The sequence below is a fragment of the Haemaphysalis longicornis genome, unplaced genomic scaffold (assembly GCF_048455015.1).
Source record: "Haemaphysalis longicornis isolate Haplotype H1 unplaced genomic scaffold, Haemaphysalis longicornis Haplotype H1 scaffold_5, whole genome shotgun sequence".
NCBI classification, from domain to species: Eukaryota; Metazoa; Arthropoda; class Arachnida; order Ixodida; family Ixodidae; genus Haemaphysalis; species Haemaphysalis longicornis.
In genome coordinates, this window is record NW_027526385.1 from 175,268,423 (window position 1) to 175,284,243 (window position 15,821).

Consider the following 15,821-nt stretch of genomic DNA (forward strand, 5'->3'; position numbering starts at 1 on the left):
GGATCCAACATCTATGGGCACTCGCCAGACAACGGCAAAGCTATCGTAGGGGTTCCCGCAAGGCAATAGGTAGCTAACCGTCACTGGTGGGAGGTTCCCTGTCCTAGCGAGAGAAAGAGGAACCCGCCAACGCAAGGCCACTGCGACCTCTATCGGTTGGCCTGGGGACTTTCTCCTCAACTCATCAGCTCATCATCGACTCACGAGCTCACCACTACCGACGAGCTCACTCGTCGGTATCGTCCAGGTCGTGCTTCAAGCAGGGTTCGCGCAAGGCAATAGGTAGCTAAACGTCAGTGTGGGCGGTCCCTACCCCATCAAGAGAAAGAGAAACCCGCCCACGCAAGGTCACTTTGATCTCTATCGGTTGGTCTGGGGACCTTCTCCCCAGCTCACGAGCTCACCGTCGACTCACGAGCTCACCGATAACTACGAGCTCACACATCGGTATCGTCCAGGTCTTGCGTCAAGGAGGGTTCGCGCAAGGCAATTGGTAGCTAAACGTCACTGTGGGAGATCCCTACCCTATCAACAGAGAGAGAAACCCGCCCACGCAAGGTCACTTTGATCTCTATCGGTTGGTCTGGGGACCTTCTCCCACCCCTTCTTGACGCACGACCTGGACGATGCCGACGAGTGAGGTCGACCTACAACTCCTCCCCTGGTAATGGCGGGGTGGGCATTGACAAATAGTCCTGTGGTGTTATAGATCTGGCTACAGTTAATGGTGAGTAGACGATAAGTTCTGCTTAACGGTGTGCCAAGAAACACTAAACTCTTTGGGTACTTGCTAACATCGTTAAAAGGCCCAACAGATATGCGGAAAAGTATGGGTTTTCGCACAACCCTTGCGTCTCTAGAAACAGGTTGTGCGGCCATCTTTCATATCATAGAAGGCTGCCGAACCGGTTTCCGGGGAGGCGAAGCACGTGCGTGAATGTGTCGTTATTCGTGTCGGGTTTCGCCCTAAAGCCTGGAAGATCAATGTTCGGCTAAGCTTTGGGAAAATACCTTCGAAAGTAAGACAGCCGTGTCTGTGCAAGGAAAATAGGAAGCAAGCAAAACATGTCATGCAAATAAATGCTGATCGGATATTGAACAGCCACCTTTAAGTAGGATTGAGCGCGAAGTTTTTGATTGCTGTTTTTGTAGGTATGTGGGTGGCCGTACGCTTACGAGGTACGTATAAACAGGTTCGCTCTAAAAATCTCGCTGCTACTGTTTCAGACTTTTTTCGTGATGAATTCAAACTGAACCCTGTCACTTTGCAACGAATTACGGCGAATCAACCGGAGCAAACAAAACGAGTGACGTTCCGGCTCCAGCAACCCTAAAACACGACCCGCCACCATGGCTCAGCGGCTGAGGCGTTGTACTGCTGAGCCCAATGAAGAGGGTTCAATTCCCTGCTGCGGTGGCGTCTTTTCTGATTGCGGTGAAAAGCGAAAATGCTCGTGTGTTCGGGATATGGCGCACCTTAATGATCCCCAGGCGGTCAAAATCAACCCGGAGCACTTCACTACGGCACCCCTCATCGCCTGGGAAGCGCCTGCGCGTTAAACCCCACAATTAACCAATCAACCCCCTAACACGACGCGCCGTTACTCTCTCTGTGCAGGAAGACGAAGATGCACGGTCGACTCCATGTTTATAGTTTACTTTGTGTTGTAGTTTGGATGCAAAGCCAATGCAAACGTTGGATCGGCCATCTTTTCAGTAGTTAAGGAGCTGCCTGTCGCAGCAAAATAACAGTATGAATCATGAATGCGGATAGTGAGGAAGGAAACGGTATTGATAAGATGCTTGGGAACCACATCATTAGGGTTGATTTCAGCGTAGAAACCGTTTTGTGGTGAATAGACACTCACAGCACTTAGTCCTAAACAAAAACGAATGACCCGCAAGGCTCCTTGGAGTAAAATAATTTAGAATATCATAGGACACTTCTTCTTAGTATTCACGGTGGACAAGAAAAATTGCCGTTGATGTGGCGAATACAAATGTTCTGCATGACGTATTTACAAGGAAAGAAGAAGATAGCGCTAGGCGTGCACGTAATTGTCTTTTTGCCGCCAAATGAGGAGCCTCAGAGAATCCTTGGTACACGCACGACTTGCACCGAAGGCCTAAAAGAGGGATTATGGACAGAGAATAGTTGAAATAGCGTTATTGTGTGCACATGGTTTTGGGATCCCCAAAAACGCCCATGATCGCGTGGGAAGTCAATACAGTAAAAGAAACAAGCATACCAGAAAGTACATTACACTGCACTTGCTGTGAAATAAAAAGTTCGTTCCAGAAAGACTCATGGCAGGTCAACATATTCTTTCAATCCTCATCTTGAGCATTTGCTCTGGTTATGAAAATACGTTGGAAGTCGGGCGGACTTGCCTGGATTGCAGGTTTTGGAGGAATTGCATACTTCAACAGAAGCGCAGTCCCGCAGGTTGCCAAAAACTTTGCTCCTAAGGCGCCACTTTTGGATGCGGTGACAATTCCTGTTGGACACAGTTATGTGGAAAACTACGAGAGCTTGCACACATGAAATGTATCCTGTTTTATAACTATGCCTCTGCTTACATCCCAAAAAGCATAACATTTATTACTAGAAATGCGCCGCGTATAATTCACCAGAAGTTACTTGTGTATTGACTAAAACCAGCGCCCTTACTGAGAGCCCATCTTGTAAAAAGGAAACGCGTTAAGTATTTTCCGCGGGAAACAAAACCTTTTTAAACGTTTGTACAGATAAACCCACGGACATCGCGACTTAGTTTCTAATGACGCACTTCATCATTTATTGATCCAATCTTTTATGGTGTGAATGAATTTTAAAGATACTTTTAGACTGGTTTGTGAGCTGTACCGCGTTACATAAGGCCTGCAATAGACTGCAAACGTTGTTGGTATGAACCTTGACTAAATTTGCTGTAAATTACCTGAGTGCAGAATTGAAAACCAAAACTTTGAGACACGGCAGTTCACTTACTTCTTGATTTTGATATACTTTCGTTTCTCGATATTCAAGTACAGATCAAAGCTGCGTTGGTAGTTCCGCCGCGTCAGCAACTTCTATTCTTCCTACAGTTGCGCTGTACAGTGCTATGTATGCACAATGAAATCAGATTTTCGACTGACGCGGAATGGCTCAACCTGAGAGAAGGCATTGGCCAATAGACACCTGCAAAGGCATATTGTCTTGGCGTTCTAGAGTTATGTGAGCGTTGGAGCACTAAAAAAACAAGCGAATTTTTAGGGACACGTTGGGAAATATTCCTGTGCTTATTTTTGTTGTCGCATAACATGAGCCGTACTTTTTTCAAAAATGAAACTTTTCTAGCGCTAAGTTAACGACCTTATGTGAGCTTTTAAGCCCGCACAAGCATGGTGTTCACATAATGTAATTTTCATCACTCCAGGAATGTGCTGCTCTTTGCATGTGCAGTACTGCATACTTTATTGTCTGGCACTGAAGGAATTCCGTGTGGAGCTTTCGACAACATACCTCCGCTTCATGCGAGGCTCAACGCCTTAATGCCGATAGTACTGGGACCCACCTTAACGAAATAAAAAAGTTACATGGTGTGAACTACTTACCGCTAACTAGGGGAATATAGTCATTTCTGTTAAATCTACGAACACGCCGGCTTAGATCCCAGGAGCGATTTCAATGCTACATTCCTAAACATTTTCCTTATGTATTTTTCTGTCTCACACCTTTGGTTGCAACGTTACCAACTACGTGTTACCAACTACGTGGGCTTTATGAATAAATCTTGTCAAAAAATATTATGTCCTAAGCTACATTCCTCACAGGTGGCCCAAATTTATACTGGTTCGTCAGAGAATTTTTAAGGTTGGCTTACCTGGTTTGCCACCGCAGGGTAAAAACTTAGCCGTGTTGACAGAACACGCAAAAAACAAGAAAATGACGACAGCCTTATGCCAAACACCCCGGTGACAAAGTACAGCGATGAACCGCATAGCTCTGCCTTTCGTTCACTCCGGAAATACAAAGGTTACTTTTCCAGCTTGCAGTAGGCATACTAGGTAGGTGGATTTTCCTCGTACACTTAAAGTGGACGATGGATGTGTTGACTGAGTAGCTATTTCAGCTGCCCGCGATGTTCCAGCCGTTATAAAAGATCTATTGTCTGACATCACGACATGCATTTGGTGAAAGATGAAAAATGTCTTCGTAACACGTGCCAGAAAGTTTTTCAGCGTGGCGGTTTTTTATGTTGCTAGCGGTAACTGCGCATCGTGAAGGCAATGAATGTTTGTTTAGTTTTTTTTAACATATATTCCGGCTGAATGTATTTGAGACGCCCAATTTTTCAAGCCCTGTGAGTTGACCAAGGATTTATTTGCTGTCTTCGACCTACGTTGCTGCTGTTTTATATATAAATATTTCATTGTTTCTCACAGTCAATAACATAGTAACTTGAGATTGAAGGAGCCCTCTGTCAGCGAGAATGCAATACATTTTACCAGGTGTGTCGTGTATTTTTGACGACATACAAGAAAAAGGGAAGCCTGCGAGCAGCCCGAAAAAAAAATGCAGGAGCAAGTGCAAGGTTTAGAGAAATTGTCCCACCATTTAGATGCATATCGTTATGACATTTTTACTTTTGCAATGCAGAGTAAAAATCTGTGAAAGTTCAAAAATATAAAACAATTTACCACAACTCTGTTAGTTTGCTCAGTAAACCTTTGTATGCTCAGTGATGTTCCTGCGTCTTTCCCTTGCAATTCTTGCTGATGGTCTAACCACAGCCTCTGAATGAAAGGGAAGTCCGTATGCTGATTCACGCGGCGGCAGTGGGCGGGCGTGTAAGCGCAGAGTCGCTATTCACGGCTGCTATTTTCGTCGTAAGCGGCACACATTGATGATGGCATCCCTGGCACTGGATCGGAGCTTCGAGTTAGCGGCGATCATCGCCCACAAAAGCGGCTTCAGCTAACACCCTGTCACCCGTATAAGGAAACTACTACTACAACAAGTGACCGGGAAGATGGCTCTGCAATCTCTAAAAATTGGATCTCTAGGAATGCGGTCAGGCATTAGTAATCGTCCTTTAAGACGGGTGCGATGACGCCGCCGCTTCACCAGATGTTAGAGGACACACAGTGTTTGGGAAAAGGGCTACACAGGCTATTTTAATCCAAAGCTGGGTTTCAAAGTTTAGTTTCTTGCTCTTAGGTGACGCTGCGTGACTTCTGGCTTTCTTTGCAATGTATTCTAAGCTATCCTCAAGAGAAAATTTAAAAGCAGACGTATGCTAAACTGTAAAAATATGGTTTCAGCGGCCTCATGACTCAAGCTGTCTCGCCATGCAAACAGATATGGCTCGTAAATTCAAAAGTAAGGACTGAACAAATGTATTTGCAAACAAAGTTGGTGCCCTTGTTTTTGTGAAGAAGAATGAACAGGGACGCTGTGTGGCCTAATGTTCGAGTCGTCTGAGCAGCAAATTGTAATGTAATTTGTTTCCAGGTAGTTCAAGTAAAGCAATATTGAGTAAGTGAGACAAATACCTCGCCGTACTACCGAAGTATAGCCCATTAACGCCCAAAATAATTAAATTGGCAAAATTGCGAGTTCAACTTTGACCACCGAAAAGTGGAGGTAAATTGAAGCAGAAAAGCAAGTGAGCAATCTACAGCCAGGGTTGCGGGCCGGGCAGACCCCCCTGATCTCCTCTGGGAGGTAGCGGGAAGGATTGGGTTCAAGGGAAACGAAGAGGGAGACGGGCATGCGTTATGGGAAAAGTGAAGGGAAGGGGGGCCTCCGGTTGTTGTACTGATCTCCCTGATCTCCCACCTCAGGTAGGGCATCAGACTAGGCCGATTTTTAAATTTTGAGGGTACTGCTAACCGGCAGATCTGAGTGGTGAACTCGGACCACACCAGAGATAGAAAAAATTACGCCCACCTACCCTCGCGGGAACCCTGGTGTGATGCGACGCTGAAGGGGGTTCCATTGTACGTTTCCGTTGGGTCGATTACTCGAATTGCGTGAGCAATCGTCGGGTAATGCAAGAGAGAGAGAGAGAGAGAGCAAGCCTAGCGTGGACTACCGTCGACTGAGAGACCGGCCGGAGCGCGGCACTCCGCTTATATGCGCAGCGCGCCCGAAGGGGAGGAGACGGCGGAGAGAGAGGGCGCTGCACATGCGCACAGCGCGCTTGCGCCGCGCGCAGCGCCGCCCAGCGGCGGAGTGAGAGAGAGCGGGCCGCCCTGCGCGCGCCACAGATGTTGGGGGAGAGGGCGCGCTATCACAGCGAGAGGAGAGGAGGTGAGCGGAGGAGAGACGCAGCTGTGCGGACGCGGACAACGACGACGCAGGAAGGGCAGGGCGGCCGGCAAGAGATGCTCCCCTCAGCGTCGCATCTAAAACGTTGTGGAAGCACTGGCTCCTCCTCAGCACTTGGATCCACAACCCGTGCCTCAGCCGGGCCCCGATCAGCGGTATCAGTGATTCCTCGAGGACTGTGGTTCCGCTGTACTCGGGTACTTGCAACTCCTGCTTTTTACTGTTTCTGGATGCGGGTCGTTTGCGAACTTGTATAAATAAAACAGCTCGCGCATCGGCTGCCTGACCCCTTCATGCCCTCCCTTCTCTAACTCGTCGTCGTATCGGACAGAAGTCCTCAGGAATGCCATGGATCTAACCAAAGAAGCTAGTCCGATCTTCATGACCGAGACTTAGATCAGTCCGACCCTAGTAGCCGTTCTAAGCAAGGACAGTCTCGCCGGTTAATTTACTAACTCCCAATTTCATCGTTTTCCAGAAAAATCTGGACGGGGCTTTCGGCCCCCACCACTGCTTCTTCGAGCGTCGTTTCAATGTCTATTCACCGTGAGCCCCCCGCGTAGGACATGATTTTCTGGACCAGGAACTTGCGCGTCGGCAGCCAGGCGCAGGATCTCTGTCCAGGAGGCTGCGGATTCCTCGAATTTATGAGGACTTTTTACGGCGAAGTCGTGCAAGTTTTATTCCCCCGCCCCCCACCCCAAGTTTTTATACCAGCAAAGCCGATTTACTCGACGTTACTTCTATGCTCCTCCTCCCCACCGTCAACCACGCTTAACTGCTATTCCCCTCGACACCAGCGATGCCTTTTTCACAAGTTGCACCATCGGTTGATAACAGCGGTAGCGCCGTTATCATATGATTCTAGAGTAAACACGGAAGCGCGAATGAGCGTAACAATGACCCAAAGCAGCAGCATCCATGACCGCCTCCAATTCCACATCGTCGAGTAGGTGTGAAAGGAAGAGCCACTTGCGTGTTGGAACCTAGGCGTCAACCCATAGGTCTTGTTCAACTGAAAAGGCTTTAAGAGCGACGTTTTCACTGGCGTATTTCACGTCTAAGTGTGCGCCAATCGCCGGGTGGCCGCTAAAGCGGGCACGGGTTGCAGGGGAGGGAGAAGTGGAGAATGCATCCACAGATGGACTGCACTTCCGCTGCCGAAAATGCCACTTGAGCTGGTCGAGATTTATACATGGAAGTCCCATTGTTCAATGCATCCTGTCAGCTGTCCTTCGTAATCGAGGGGTTTCCGTCTAGGTTGGTGTGTCGCGCATACAGTAGGATGCCTGGGACGGGGGAGGGAAACGGACAGTCACATGTTGGTCCGCTAGAATAAAGCCCGAGGCCTTGCAGCTTTAACTCGCCATGTGACGGACGCATGCCGTTCGCTTGGAAGAAGAGCGGCAATTGAATAAGCGTCAGCCCGAACACAAGCACTGATAGGCGCAAAAACCATACATAGCCTCCGCCACAAACGTATCGTCGTCTAGTTTCATCTTGTGTAGCAGCTGCGAATCCCTCCCGGATGAACGCAACTTCCCAGCTTGGAACGCTGACGTGGGGCCATATTACTTGTTCAGCTTAAAAGGCTTTTAGAGCGACATTTTCGACGATTTTTTCCCCTTATATAAGCTCGGGATCATAAACGGTTCCCGGCGTATACGGGGTTGGGAGAAGAGGGTCCGTGCGAAGGGCAGGGTCCTATAGGTTTCATGCACTTACTGATGACAGGCCGTTGTTCTGATAGGAGGTTTAAACGCGGACGTCACACGGACAAATTAGACTTCTCCGGTGTCCTCTCCGTGGTCGATCGGATAGATTAGGTGAGTTACACAAACAGTAAGATGCCTACGACGCCAAACTGAAGTTCGGGTCCTTCCAAGTTTCACTCAAATAATTGGTTTGGAAGTATGCTCAATCGCTAATTACGAACAAACATGTTTTTTCGGGCACTCCGTACACTGTCTCTAGCTTCGCAGGTCATCCTTCTTCACGGATGTGAATGGCACTAATTTTTACCGCGAAGTTTGATCAAAGTTTCATTCCAAACACTAACTTCTGTAGCCAGCCAGGCTGTCCGGGCCCGCGTCTACTTCACAAATCTTGCCCTCAAAATACACGGGAGTTTTTCAGGTTCCCGTTGGCATGGAATACCATAAAAAGAAATCCCGGCACCCACTCACCTCTGCCATCGCGTCGGACTACCGCCTGGAAGCCGCAACCACCACCACCCAGTCCGCAGGCAGGGGAAGGGGGGGGGGGGCACGTACAGGCTGACAGTCGGGTTACATCTGTTTTTTAAAGCAACGCTTTTTACCTCTACCCCCCAAGGGTTCTTTCGCGACCGTTGGTACCAACAGAAAACTCCTGCGAACAAATAAAAGAAGTTAATGGCACCGCCAGGAATCGAACCTGGAACTAATACAGTAACAAAGACAGAGCCCGTTGTCTTACCGATTCAGCTACGAGCCCACGCGGAGAAGGGGAAGGCAAGTGGTGCACTCACCAAGCACATCTACGGGTTTAACTCCTGCATTATCGCTGAATGCCACGCGATAGCGGTAAAGGGAGCTCACACCAACCCATGGCATCTCACTTATAGTACGCCAATGTGCTAAAGCATGTGGCTTCCAGTATTCACGTAAAAATTCTCAGCTCCTTGTCGTCCGCCCTAACGCCAAACGACACCTCACGGAACACATTCAAATACTCCTTTATGGCCAGGCCATCACTCCAAGCCCCAGCATCAAGACCCTGGGTCTACATCTTCAGACCAACACCAAGAGTGACGTATCCTTGCACCGCCCCAAACACAACATCCACAAAATCATACACATGATCAGGCGAGTTGCCACCAAGAAGCAAGGCCTAAAGAAATCCGGTACCTTTAGATTAGTTCAAGCTTTTGTCCTCCCGAGAATCACATACGTCAACCCCCCTGTCTTCATCTCGGCAAGGAGGACATCAAGATGCTTTATATAATGATTAGGAAGGTGGTTGAGCAAGCCATTGGTCTTCCCATGAGTGCGTCCACAGAGAGGCTGCTTAGCATGGGGCTCTACAACACGGTGGAGGAGCTGATAGAGGGCCATCTTTCTATCCAGAAGCTCCGAATGAGCATAACTGCGGCGGGTCGCCGCATCCTTCATCATATTGGCTGGGAAGCACAGAGTGTCACTCCGCTTGATTTACTCCTGGACGTTTGGCAGCAAGAACTAAAGATGCTCCCTTTGCTTAGAAATAGAAACCCCTCACACGACGAGGGTCGCCGGCAAGCACGGGCTGAAGCGCTAAACACCACCTTTGTTGGGAATCATGCAGTTACCTACACAGACACCTCCCAACGTCGAGGGCAGCAGTACGTCATCATCGTGGCTACCTCCAGAACCAACCTCCTAGCTTGTGCCTCACTCAAGACCGAAGACAATGACAGCAGCAGAAGAGGCAGCCATCGCCTTGGCTCCCACTCAACGAGGTGTTCGTAAGGTAGTCACCGATTCCCAACAAGCCTACCGGAATTAGCAGTCGGGTTTGGTGTTCCAACCTGCATTGCATGGGCTAAATATCCACTCCCCAAATGGTTCCATTCAGCCCATCTGGACACCCGCTCACACTTCCATGGAGGGCAACGAATACGCCCACCAAGCCTGCACTTTTCCCCCCCTTGTTTTGGAGCTGCACAAGGACACTCACTCGCTTGTCTCCTCCAGGGACATTACCCAGCATTATCGCTTTCTGAGATAGACTCTACGTGCGCCTTTCGCATACCTTCCCATAGAACAACAAACTGTCCTGCGGCTCATACAACCCGGCTTCTTCCCCCACCCGACGCGTATTCACTTAATGCACCCGAATCACTACGGCGCTGAGTGTAAGTTTTGCACAGAAGTAGGAACACTCTGCCACATGATCGGGGTGTGCGACTTTAGCCCTGAGTACCCTCCTCTCTTTCCGTCGACTACCGAACAAGAGCAATGGGAGATGCCGCTGTCCAGCCCCTCTCTGCCTACCCAGCTTCAGCTGGTGGACTGAGCACAGGCCGCGCGGACTGAATATAGGCTACAGTGAAGAAAGAACCGCTCCCCGGGGCTGCACTCTGGGCTGTTCAGAAATCTGAATAGAAGTATTTTCTACTCTCTATCCTCCTTCCCCGCTGTCTCTGCCGTTGATCTTGTCGCCTCCGTCCGCGACGGCAGAGACGGACAAGTGAGATGATTTAACACCGGGTTTGAGCTTTATTTTATAAAAAAAGAGTTTCCACTCATGTGCTACACCAATTCAACTCAACCAAACACCATTCATGCTTGATGCATTAATTTAACCTTACCAAGATAATCTCTTTGAAGTGATAGAAGGTGTGGTTAAGTGCATTTCACTTTCGTTTCGCTATTTGTAGAGCGACGTGAGCGAATTTAAATGACGTCGCACGGGTAATCGTTGTGGGAGCCGTTTACAGCTTTGCTTTTCAACCACAGTCACAGGGTGGATCGGTGCTAATTTTTTGTTACCACACTTCTTTCGTAGTTTGCCATTTACTGACAACTAACAGCACTCGCTCTAGTAAGAGAGCCCGCTTATAGGGTGTACATACTGCAAGAACTCACACCCTAGCCATGAAATATAAGGTAATGAAAGGTAATATAAGGAAATACCACCAGACCCCGCAGTATACAATATTGGCGAAAGTTCAAAGCCAGAAAATTTGACTTCCAAAAATATTACATTTTCTCGAATGGTTGGAAAGGTTAGGTAGTCTGTAAGGTAGCTTATAGACTCCATAGCGCGTTCCTGGATTTGGTATATGCAAGAAATGAGGTGTTCGTGTCTTGAAACCAACATTTCGTAATTATGAAGAAGCTCTAATACGAACATATTTTTAATTTCCCTGTTCCCGCCGTACACTAGCGCCAAAAATAAAAGCTGAAGTTTTACAACCGTTAGCTCATTTGTAGATTGTTCTGTTGAGAAATGGTAGTTTTTTATCCAGGCTATTTGAACGTATTTTTTCTGAGGCAAAAAAAAACTATTTTTAGGGTTTGTTTGTGATGTACCTGATAACAGCTTACAAATAGCGCCATAAACAAAATAACAACTTGTTAAAAATGAGGAATTTCATTTGGCGAGGGACATACCAACTACAGAATGCATGCCCACGAAACTAACTGCAAAGCAATACCAGCGTAGCTTGCGTAATTTTGCACGCTGGGAAATGTCGCCGGCCCGCACGAACTACGGCACACAAATGCTACGTCACCTTCTTCCCTTTAACTAAACAAGCTTTGACACTGAATAGTCTTTGTTTGAAAAATCAGTGTCTCATTTTTACCGTGCTGTATAATTAATAACCACTTCTTCACGAGGTCGTGGGTTCGATTCCCGGCCGCGGCGGCCGCTTTTCTGATGGAGGCGAAAAGCAAAAACGCCCGTGTGTTTGAGATTTCGAAGCACGTTAAAGATCCCCAGGTGGTCAAAATTAATCCGGAGTCCTCCACTACGGCGCGCCTCATCGCCTGCGTTGCGTCGGCGCGTTAAACCCCACAATCAATCAAATCGATAACGACTTCTTGTCTAGTGATTGTATAACTATATTCTTGGTGTAATTTATCTTTTTTATTCTTCTTCATTTATCTTAGACAACTGGTGTTAAGTTTTGCTTCGTCTTCTTGCTGTAGTTTGTTGGTGTGCGTACGCATATCTTCTTGCCGTGGGATTTGTGTTTTAATGTCTATGTATTGTAACTTCGTATGTGTTCAAGTAGGTGCATGTTTATGTTGGCAGCAAGACGCTGCTGCCGTTTGCCTTGTACACGGGGCCGTGGATCCTGTCAATCCCGTTTGGTGGCTTTTTGTTCACGGTCCCCAACACAGATGTTGTTGAAATAAAAATGTTGATTGATTGATTGATTGATTGATTGTTTGATTGTTTGATTGATTGATTGTTTGATTGATTGATTGATTGATTGATTGATTGATTGATTGATTGATTGATTGATTGATTGATTGATTGATTGATTGATTGATTGATTGATTTCGGAAAGTTTTCGGCAATAGAGTGACCGTGGTGGCTCCATATCACAAGCTCACCAAATCAAGCGCCCAAGGTTTAGATCGAATTCACGAGTTAATCTTAGAGAAGACGAAAGATCCATATGCTTTAATAGGGTGTTATTGCTTGATTGCATTATACTGATTCAGTTTGGTCTGTGTATGACTTTAGTTGACGTTATATATCAGATTTTGGCAGGGAGCGATTCTCTACAACAGCTATTGCTTTTAAATAAAGTGAACCAAACCACCATATTGTTAGAACTGCATCTATTAGCCATTCAGAAATTAAAACCTGCGATGGGCTCTACAGACATCTTTGTCTCTGATAAGTGGAAATTGCGAGTGGTCCCGATAGCCTATTTTTTCACAACATAAATTGGCAACTTCGACAAACATTCCTTGCCATGTTGATCTCTAAAGCTTGAGTTAATCAAGATTTGCTATAAGAATATATATTGACACATTTTCCTTTTATTTTTGAAGTTATAAAAAAATCTAGCCCTGTCATTATCCTACCTAACCCTACCGGGCAGATTAAATAATTTCTGTCGAATACGACACGGCTTTCATTATCCACTGGCATCGCGGAACAAGTTGTTGCGTTCCTCAATTACGGTTTGAACTTGAGAAACCTTATTGACCTAGTTAGTTCATTTGATGAATAAACAGTTGGAATTGGGGCCTCGATATGTATTTCGTGTCTTCTTCTTTTATGTTCGTTATACCCCCTTTTCTTCTTTCAGCGAAACACGGTTTGAAGATTGGCTTTCCTCGTCTGCCATGCAGAGCGACTTTCAGCTGTGTCGACGGCAAAAGCAAACATGCAAACCTTTACTAAAGCAATCAGTAACATGACGAAGCCTCAAAATGCCTTTGACCCGCATAGCCTGGCTTGGCTTTCACCTCTAAAGTACCCATATCGTTTTCACGGGGTAGCACGTACTCTAGCCATTCCTATTTTGCCACAAAACTAATTTGTTTGTAGATATGTTTGCTCAACCATTTTAAAGTTTTTCATGATGTATCAACCGTCGAGAGCCGTGTACTATGTGTAACATAAATAAATACAGTATGGTGTAAAATAAAAAGCAGGTTCCTAAAAAAATTCAGGCATGTTTTTAACAGACATCGTATTTTTACTTGGGAAGGAATTGTTTCAAATTGTGAATTTAAAGGAAGGGCTCAAAGCTTTCCTGACAATATGTACTTTCGAAATACCTACATAATACAACGTGCAGCTTTGAGAAGTCATGTAGCCTTTATCTACGTTGTCACGTAATGATAAATAGGTACAGTTTGACTTTCTTCACTTTTAAAATGACTGATTTCCATTGAGGTCTCCTCTCCGCCTGCCGAGCTATCAGTGAGCCCCGGCTGTGCCCTATAGTTCTGAAAGACGTGTCCCCTTGTTGGAGGTGATTTACCAAAATATTGGGAAAAAGATCGGGTAAAAGTATACAAAAAAAAATCGGGAATGGAATCTTTTTACACCCTTTACCAAGCGCTCTCACAGTGCTCAGAGAACTTCGCTTCCTGGGAATGCCCACCTGCTTCACTTGGATTATCGTGCTCAAGCAGTCAGTGCTGGCAGCGTAGCGAAATATTCTTGAAAAGTGAGTGCTACAGAGGCTTTTATGAAAAACCATTAAAGCAGTTCGACTCAATCTGAAAGCTGTCGGAAGTGCAGAGCAGTGATTCGCCCTAATGGGCTGTACCGCCGTTATCCGCTCTCTGCTACCACACCATGCAATTCAAATTTCCTGCCTCTGCAGCGTTCGCGCGCCTTCTGCCTGAAACTGCTCCAGCAGGAGTTCTGTAGCTTTTGTGCTTGCTTTAATATCGCATGGTGGACCTATTTTGCGTCATTCCGAACGCGCCATTTTTGTTCTTGCGCGGCCGCTTTTTTGCTTACTATCGTAAGAACCGACCCATCAAGCGTTCCTAACTGAATAAACGCCAGCGCTGCCCGTTAATTACGTATATTTTGCCTCAAATGTACCGATTGTTTTCTTTGATTTAAACGACAGGACTATGTAGGAAAAGCGCCAGTGGTTCACGAGTTTCGAACACTTATGGCTGTATAAACCGCTTGGCTTTCGAAGCCTCTGGGGTACGCCGCGAACGACAGCGTTACCACGGGACGCCTTGTTTCTTTACTTGGGTCCAGCGAGGGAGCTACGACGAGAAGGCGAGCGCTTAACTGCTCTCCACTTAAAATGCAAATACAAAATGAATTATTACCAACTTTCCCAGTTGGCAGTTCGCCTTCATAAAAAGTTGTACCACTGACCAGCGTCAATAAAAATGTCAGTCCAGCGAATCTGTTTCGAAACCACAAGTGCTGTTGCGAATATGCAGCGCTTCAGTTCCTTGCAGTAGCGGATCTTACAACGACCTTACGCCAATAGCAAAACCAAACCCAATCTCTATTCATTCGTTAGTATGTTTCTGCGGCTGTAAACAATGAGTCGAAGGTTTCTCGAGTCGAGAACCAGTTCTTGTGGTCGTCGGTAACAATGTTATAATTTAAATCACCGAAGATAACACTGTTGTGTGTGGCTCTTTTATCCCCATTGCAAAGGGCTCGTTTCACAGAGGAGTAATGGCTTTTTTAGGTTTGTAGGGGGATGCGGAGGGTAGTTGTCATCAGTCCTGCACAGTTGCTTACACCAAAGCGCATGCAAATTCCGAGGCGTTGATTGCTGGTTCCAGCATAAGAAAACATATGTATTTTATGTGGCATAGGTTCTATATTTTTAGTTTTGGTTCCCGGAGAAACAAATACAGAAAAACCGTTGCCAAGTGCCAGTTTAGGAGTACGGGTTAACAGTGTATATGTAACGTTGCACGAGTTAGGGCTCCCACACCAACGACCTGAAAAAAATACCACATACTGGAACCCAAGAGCTTCACAGTAAAATTGCTGCTTCAACAATGAATAGACCCTAAACCTCTGAAAATACGCCACAATAGTCAACGTAAATTGCGATTCGACATTATTGATGCTTTGTTAAGAGGCAAATTTGGAACTATTCAGACGCATTACTAAAACCTTCATCCTGGTGGAAGGCCCACATAAAAACATTGGAGACAAGTAACGTTGTCGGAAGCAAGCGGCTCAGCCACAACACCAGCGGGACCCAGCTTCAGCCCTACCTCGCCGCTAACCGTGATTGCTACAGAGCAAAAGGTCTCCCTACTTGCACAACTCTACCTGTCATACGCTCGTCCGAATGGCTTCCAGTAGTAACTGCTTTAGTGCAATACATGTGAAAGATTACCTGGGCCACTGCACAATCGATCCACTTGCGTGTCTTGGCCTGCTGGCCGACGCCCCCCACCCCTTTTTTTATCCTATACCACGAAGTAATGCCGTGGAGATATCGTTATCAGGGCAAATATTGTACTAGCTTCAGCCATGTCAACAGCGGTGTATCGCATAATGCTTTTCATGT

At 46.6% G+C, this 15,821-nt stretch overlaps 1 protein-coding gene across 1 annotated transcript in view; it reads right to left on the minus strand.

Moving 5' to 3' along the window:
• The window catches only part of LOC144139514 (uncharacterized), a 29,067-nt gene extending 25,072 nt beyond the window's left edge, over nucleotides 1-3,995 (minus strand). Inside the window, exons 1-2 of the mRNA XM_077671832.1 lie at nucleotides 3,867-3,995; nucleotides 2,392-2,498 (exon numbers count right to left, since the gene is read on the minus strand). Coding sequence (XP_077527958.1) covers nucleotides 2,392-2,498; nucleotides 3,867-3,984 — 225 coding nt within the window. The 5' untranslated portion in view covers nucleotides 3,985-3,995. The remainder of the gene's footprint in view (nucleotides 1-2,391; nucleotides 2,499-3,866) is intronic.
• Between the last annotated feature and the right edge of the window lie 11,826 nt (nucleotides 3,996-15,821).